The sequence below is a fragment of the Pseudopodoces humilis genome, chromosome 3, assembly GCF_049639895.1.
Source record: "Pseudopodoces humilis isolate 2021_Gansu_Grassland_sample_001 chromosome 3, ASM4963989v1, whole genome shotgun sequence".
NCBI lineage: Eukaryota > Metazoa > Chordata > Aves > Passeriformes > Paridae > Pseudopodoces > Pseudopodoces humilis.
The window spans coordinates 58,530,903-58,538,902 of record NC_142202.1 but is presented as its reverse complement, the minus strand read 5'-3'; the positions used below and the strand labels follow the sequence as shown (position 1 = coordinate 58,538,902).

At 50.4% G+C, this 8,000-nt stretch overlaps 1 protein-coding gene across 1 annotated transcript; it reads left to right on the top strand.

Moving 5' to 3' along the window:
• The first annotated feature begins 2,701 nt into the window (after positions 1-2,701).
• On the top strand, positions 2,702-7,964 carry TCF21 (transcription factor 21). The gene is made up of 2 exons (XM_005518360.3): positions 2,702-3,373; positions 4,953-7,964. Exons 1-2 carry the CDS (start codon positions 2,924-2,926, stop codon positions 5,040-5,042), a joined length of 540 nt encoding a protein of 179 aa, XP_005518417.1. The 5' UTR covers positions 2,702-2,923; the 3' UTR covers positions 5,043-7,964.
• The last annotated feature ends 36 nt before the right edge of the window (positions 7,965-8,000 follow it).

The following is an 8,000-nucleotide window of genomic DNA, read 5'->3' as shown; positions in this document are numbered from 1 at the left end:
TATACTCTATGTATAATATGTGTAATATGCACATATGTATAATATGTACGTGAGTATACATCACATACATGCAGAAATTAATATAAAATGAGCTGCAAAATGAATACAAAAATGTGCCCTGTGTCTCTTCAAAAGCATGTGACCTTTCTTAGGTCAATTTTAATGACCCCGAGTATTTAAAAATGTAAAGAAGTAAAAACTACAAATGTGTGGTAATTCTAAAGGCTCATAGCACACATGCATGCATATCTTGATATTCAGAAAGCATATGTAGCCTCATACTAAAGGCATTTTTAAAAAGCTATATCATTCCTTCTGTTTTTTACAACAAAAGTTTAGAAAGTACTCAAAGTTAAAAATAAGTGATAGAAAGGCTGTAAATATATATTGTTGTAGCTGTTTTTTCTTTTGGAAATTTCTGATGCTGAAAATTTGATGGACTTTTGTCCTTTCTGGTCACTCATGCTTACTTCAACTTGGTTTTCTGTCATCCTTGCTCCAGTAAGAGTCTTTTAGCTCAATTGTGACATCAATCACTTGGACTATAAATCTCTGCAATGGATATGGCCATTTAAATCTCCACCTGCACAAACAACAATCAGGCCTAGAAAATAAGGAGACTCATAAATCTCCACATTGGTGATTATTAGTATATTGTATTTGCAAGAGCAATGTTATTAAAAAAAAAGTTATTAATTAATTAGGACTGATATACTGACAATCTGTTTAGTTTAGTTTATATGCAGAGAAAACACAAACAGGGCAGAGCTAACACAACGTGAATTTAGAAGTTAGTGAATTCCCAAGAGCCCAGGGCTTGGAGATATGATATCTTAATGTACTTATCCTATTGTGAGTGGGAAGGTGTTATCTTCCAGACAAATGATAAAGAGGTGGTTTAAAGTTTAGATCTACTGTTTTTTCTTCTGGCTTACATGAGCCAAGGAAGAAAGATGGATCAAGAGATAGGCAAGACTTCCTTGCTGGCTATCAAAAATTACACTCTGCCTCCTACTGAAAATTTAATCTGCAGACAGTACGTAGCACTAGGCATACCAGCTTGGCCCTCCACAGTTTTTGTTGGTTTTTTTTTAATGCATTCAGAAAACCCTATGTGATGCTTACACAGATCAGCAAGAGACTTTTCCTGTGGCTCCAGTGACTTTGGATTAACTATTAAGTCACTGGTGACATCTGAGGCTGCACATCTTTCTCTGGAGCTACATGAATGCTCAGACAAGCAGCTGAATAAGCGGAATTGCTCCTGCAATAAGAGCAGTCCCTGTGTGCATTTCTTTAGTCCCTTGTGTTTGAATACTCAAAAGGCAACCTGTGAGGTTTCAGGAAGAGTGTTAGTAGGGAAGGAGTTACAGGAGCAAGTTTGATTCACTGACCTCTTTGGGCTCCAAATGTGGATTTAGGAGACTATTTTACATGGAGAGGAAGAAGTGATAACACAAGGTCAACTGCTTTCAAAAGCCTGCTCTGCTGAGACTGAATACACATGTGCATAGGTTTGTAGGGGTAGCATAAGTCTGTTCATTAAAACTACACAGAAACCCCCTCCCTCACGCTTGTGGTAAAACCACTGGGAATGTTTGGCTTCGGGGGTTGCAGAGCCCGGCCTAATGCCCTCAGTCCCACCGCTCCCACAGGAGGGGCCTTATCCCTTATCTTGCCTCTTTATTCAGGCAAAACCCCAGACTTTTGAGCATGCACGAATCAGCAGACAAAACAGTCCACAGGTACGGCAGAATTAACCGCTGACATCTGCTCTGCACACCAAGTAAAGGTTTCTTTTCTGTGGGAACTCTACCACCCAATAACCCCTCCTGTTTCCTTCATTTCATGCACACCCTTGCCACCCCATCCACAGCCACACAGACCCTCCCCAGCAGAACAACACTCTCCCTCGGCTCTGTGGGGCTCACAGATTGCTGGGATCTTGGCCCACCTGTGGACCAGGAAGCCCCGGCAGCATTCACATCTGGGAGGACTCAAAGGCCGAGAGTGACCGGGACTTGTCGGACGTCACCCCGGAAGGCTGGAAGAAGTCAGATCCTCCTGCCTCCAGCCCCTGGGCTGTGACGGCAAGGTCCACGCTGCTGGCCAGGCAGCGGAGCACTCCCTTCCTGGAATATGCTACTAGCTGGACAGGATGCGTTCGCAAATATAATCATCCACAAATCTCCCCCAGATTAGGTTACAGGACAGCGTTTCGACGGCACGCATTACAAAGCTCCCTGGAAGGCTTGGCTGGTGGATCTGCTGCTCTCTCTGCTCATGACCCATTTTGGCTTTCATCAAGAATCATGACACCAGCTGCCTGGGTCATCTAGAAGGCAGAGAGGGGGAGAGTAACCCTGGGCTGTAAAGGGAACTGGGGAAGGAGAAGAGAAGAAGGAGAAGGAGGAGGAGGAAGCGGGAGGATAGAAAGACAGAGCAGGGGGAGAGAGAGTAAGTGAGTTGCTTTACTCCAGTTGTGAAGATTTGAATCCCAGTTCCGTGTTCTCGGCAAAAGCTTGCTGGGATACCTCATTCCCTGTCCTGTGCAAAGGTCTGTGATTGGGGATGTGGTGTGCTCAGCGGGAAGGGCCCCTCCCCTGGGCTGGATCCGCCTCTCTTATCCCCCAGATAAATTACTAGTGTCCTCACTAAATTCCTCGGCTTTCTCTCTCCCTCTCTCTCTCCCTCTCTCACACAATCTCACTCCCTCCCTCAAACACAGGCAAAGCGGGGTTGGGGGGCGGGAGGGCGGGGATCCTCTCTGGACTGGTATTGTGCCTTAGGTCCTGGGCGGGGAGGGAAGGGGAGGAAAATACTGGCACCCCTTCTCTCCTACGTCGCCTTGAAATAGATTTGAGGAGCTGCCCTTCTTCCCCCCTCCCCCCTTTCCTGCTGATCGTTTGGCATCATCCAGACCATGTCTACTGGGTCCCTCAGTGATGTGGAAGATCTGCAGGAGGTGGAGATGCTGGAGTGCGATGGCCTGAAAATGGATACCAACAAAGAGTTTGGGGCGTCCACCGAGAGCAACGAGGAGGGATCCAATGGCGAGAATGGCTCCCCTCAGAAGGGGAGAGGGGCCTCGGGCAAGAGGAAGAAAGCTCCCCCCAAGAAGAGCCCTTTAAATGGAGTGAGCCAGGAGGGAAAGCAGGTACAGAGAAATGCTGCCAACGCCAGGGAGAGGGCGAGGATGAGGGTCCTTAGCAAAGCCTTCTCCAGGCTTAAGACCACCCTACCCTGGGTGCCCCCAGACACCAAACTTTCCAAACTGGACACCTTGAGGTTGGCCTCCAGCTACATTGCTCACCTGAGGCAGATCCTGGCCAATGACAAGTATGAGAACGGCTACATCCACCCAGTCAACTTGGTAAGTCGCAGTCTGCTGGGGACAGGCGCTCCGTGCCTGTGCATGGGGAGAGGGGGGTGAGGAGCTGGAGTGGGGCATGTGCGGGGACAAAACTTTGCTATGCTTCTCACAGAGAACCTGGTGCCAGTGGGGTGGAAAGCGGTACAGTACAAGGGAACAGGCTCCCACCTACCCTGCTGCCCTGTGCCCTGAGCACCAAGCCTCCTAGGCCCCCTCTGCTGTTCCTGGCAATCCCTTCCAGGAGACAGGCAGCCACGCTGGCCACAAATAAGCAGGGGCAGGCTTTACACTTTACTGCCCCAGAAACCACATCGGGTTGGTGGCAGCTTTCTGGGCAGGTATAGGAATTTGGGTAGAAGAGGGTGTGTTTGAGGAAGGACCCAGGATTTATTCTTATCCTGTGTCTCTACCCTAATGTTTCCTGACACAATACCGTCCCCAACCACTAGCTTTTCAAAGACAGGACTCGTGCTCAGCAGCTCAGGTTTGCTGAGTCCAGGATGTTTCTCCTATCCCTGTAAACTGGCACAGGAGAAATAAATACCAGTGCAGACTCCCCAGAGGTGTCTGCCCCAGGCACACTCTACAATGCCTCTCCCTGGGCTGTGTGGTGTCCCTCCTGCTGCTCCCACCACATAAAATTTTACTGAGCAGCCCTGGATCTCCTGACCGTACCCGGCCGCCAGAAATATCCAGTTTCCAACTCTAAAAATATGTACAAATGATGTAAACCGGGGATAAGAAAGATCTGCCTGGCTCTTTTTAGACATACAGCCTTTACACTGCCCACACGTGCAGACCCTGACTCATAAATGGATCACAGAGGGGAGCTGGGGATGTTTCACTGAGGTCAGGCTCTGCCTTTTGAGCTCTGGACTCTGGGGGCAAGTACGCTACCCGCTGTGTCAGCTGCTAAGGGCCTGGGAGCTAATTTTTGATTAAAAACAAAATCCTCAGCGCACCAACATAGGAAAAAAATAAGTAAACCAAACCAGCACCCAAAATAGATATAACCTCCCTCCTCTTCTGCACAGAGGCACACCAAAACATTCTCCCCGAGCTGCGGGAGGCCAGGGAGAGCGGCCGGGGGCTGCGGGGGCTCCGAGCAGCTCCTGCGCCCGGGGTAGCGCGGCGAGGCGTGAGGCGGCTCCCGCTGGCCGGAGTCCCCAAGCCGGTCACAACCAGACGCGGGGGGAGGCGCGGCTACGGCGGAGTGACCGCGGCGATTATGCCGGGGGGATGCGAATTGTGCCGGAGCCAGGCGGCTCCTTTCTCGCTCCCTTCTGCCGCGGATCAGACGGGCTTCGCCGCCCCGAGGACGCCCGGTGGGGACCGCAGGGGCTGTGAGGCGAAGCGGCATCAGCCGCCGGCGAAAGGCAAAAAGGTCCTTGCCGAAGCCAGCGGCAAATGCCCAGGCCTGAGCCCCGCTGGGCGCTGCCCGAAGTGGAGTCAGGTGGGGAATGCCGGGCTCGGTCCCCCCGGACGCTCCCGAGCCGGAGCCGCTGGCGATATGAGCGTTGCAAATGTGCATTTCTCCATGTGTAACCCCCTTCCCACTCGTGTCTTTTCCTGGCTACAGACTTGGCCTTTTATGGTAGCCGGCAAACCCGAGAGTGACCTGAAAGAAGTGGTGAACACAAACCGCTTGTGCGGCCCGACGGCATCCTGAGCCCCGCGGCCGGGCCAGCAGCGTCCTTCCCGACGCGGCCGTGGAGCGGGCGGCGGGGCGGGCAGGGACCCGCCGCGGCCCCGCCGGTGCCCCGGGCCCCGGGCAGAGCCACGGGGAGAACCGCTCTGCCGGCGCAGAGGAGAACAAACGTGCCCTAGCAAAGACTCCATCCACCCCGAGAGATCCTGACTCTATTTAACTTTATTAAATGCGTGTACAGTCGAGTGTCCTACAACCACAGCCTTGCTGGTTCAAGAGCTACTAGAGAAAAGACAGAGATCAAACAAAACCTACCCCGCGTGTATCTTTTGTCTGAGACCTGTGAAATATGTAGATGCCTAGAAAAACTGACTTTGACAGTCATCTCTATGAAATAATTCACCCTAAAGATATATAGATATATTTTCTTCAAGCAGATTCTGCTCTATTTCTGTGAATAAACCTTCCTTTCTACTGAGCACGGAGCCGTGTTAAGTGTTCGTTTGAGACTCTCGGGCTCGGCGGGGGAAGGACTGAGCCTCCGCCGGCTCCGCCGCCCCACGAAGCGGCCGTGCTGCGGGGATCCCGCCTCTCCGCCCCGGGCCACAGGAGGTCTGCTTTCCCGGAGCTAAAGACCTGGGGCAAACCCCTGGGGGAGGGGGTGGCTGGGTCCGCAGCTCGCCGCGGGAGCCTGGCCCGGCTCCGCAGCCCGGCGCCCGGGCGCTGCAGGAGCCACCCCCGCCGCTCCGCTCCGCGGGGACAGGAGCAGTGATCTATTGATGAAGTACAGTCGGTCCTCAGCGCCGGGAATTTTTAACTTAAACATCTCCTCTCTATCGATCAGCGAGTCCGTGGGAGATGAGGCTGAGATAAACAGGAGTGCGGGGCGCTCCCCCTGCACCGGCAGCGGCCGCCGGCAGCTGATGCGCCAGATCCCACCGCGCTGTTTAATGTTTCAGGGTTATGACCGCACTGTTTACAAGATGTCTTCGGTTATTTATACTGTTATTATTAGCAGAGGGGCTTTAAATTTCCGCCTCACTTGCTCTTTCAATACCGTCCCTCGGTTCCGTTTGATACCTGGGTACTTTCTTGCCGAAAGCACGAGAGGGGCAGCAGGGGCTGCAGGGCCGTCCTCCGGACCAAGTCCTCCGTCCCCGTTAGTTACTGGGACCGGCGGCAGGGCCCGGGGCGCGGTCAGAGGCAGCGTGGGGGCTACCGACCCTCCCGGGGGCTCCCTCCCCCGGGTATCCCCCACAGGCCGGTGTTGAACTGCTCCGGGCATCCGTGCAGCCTGGATTGTGTTAATTCTTATCCCTCACTTTCCCCCGAGATAACTGGACGAGGTGGCGCGTCCTCCAGGTGACCCAAATTCACCGGTCGGGTTCATGCGTGGGCTAGGTTAGGTTTAACGAAAGCAGCTCGCTGTGAACTGAGAGCTGTGCAAACATCTCGGCCCTCATTATGAAAAGGGCCAGGACCTGCTGTATCATCCTAATGGTTGTGAAGGGGAGAGCTGTTTAATTTCACTTTTGCTCAGCTTTATCTCCATGCCACACAATTAAGAGCAGACCTCTGTGCCTGGCCTAACCATGTGCAATTTCACTGTTGTGGACAGGACTGCACCAGGTGAGACACGCACTTACACACAGGGGCTTGACTGACTTTGCAGCCACACACACAGACCCTGAGCAGCCGCAGCTTTTGCTGAAGAGACAAGCGGCTCTGGTAACCACAGCTGAACAGGCTGATTTGCTGATTTCTTTGGCATGGGAAATTCAGTGGGAATTGCTGGTCCGCAAAGGGAGACAGAATAGAGGCCCCCGGCCATAAGCTGAGTGCAGGTGACTGATACAGCAAATGCACATTTTAATCTCTAAATTTACTCACCGAATTGAAGATAGCCATTGGATTTAACCACTCAAAATCTCAACTTAAATCCATACTAAATAACATCTGGTCAAGACAGCAAGATGCTGATTTCCTTCTAGAAAGCAGAAATTGACACGCATCTGAGATATGCATAAATTTGAGTTAAATTCTGTTAGAATATTCTAACACGTGCTTCTTTGCCACCCGGTCTTGCAATTCTTGCTAACTGCACTCAGCATCCTCCCACCTAATTAACCATATGCAGTGTTCGTTCACCACCTAAAATACAACATTGAAGAAAGGGAAGGGAGGAATACAATGGTACCTTGTGAAATGTGAGGAACACAACTATAACCATGTGTCAAAAGCTGCTGGAACAGTTGAAGATGCTTACTGTGTACACACCAGCAGTAGATACCATTGCTTCTTGTACTGCTGTTTGCTTTATCTAGCAGTCTACGTTGCAAGTCTCTTGGGGTCTAAACTATTCCTCAAGCATTCTGCACCTTCTTCAGTCCTTGCCTCTGAGCAACAGTTCAGCAACAAAGAAACAAAAAGCAACAAGAAATAAACAAAAGCAACCAGCAGTACACAGAAAGGTAAATAATGACTTCACGCTGATTGTAAAACTATTAGTGGTTTTATCTCAATTTTGAAGACAATGAACATATTTTCCAGAGGCATTTATGTGGCTGGGAACTCCTGGTCCACTGACCTCTTGTGTTAAGGGCACAGACCAGACAGTAATGGCACAGTGCTGGCAGCTGGCTTCAACAGCCCAAGTTTCTCAGATTAATTAAGAGTTCTATTACGCACTTCAGGAGAACAATGAATGAAATTATTCTACCCTGCTGCTGAGTGCAATTTTACCGCAAAATATTTGCAAATAGAAAATGTATGTTTAGTCTGACTGAAGCAATTTATACTTTTGAAAGGAAGTCGCATATGTGCTAAGGAAAAGAGCGAACAGGTTTAAATATTGATGTCAATGACTTTAAAGAAAATATTTTGTTTGCTTTTTTGCTTTTCTGTACAAAGTGATGCATTTTAATATTTACCAAAATATACTTATACCCCTTTTTCATGTGGAAAAAAAGTTGACTTGTT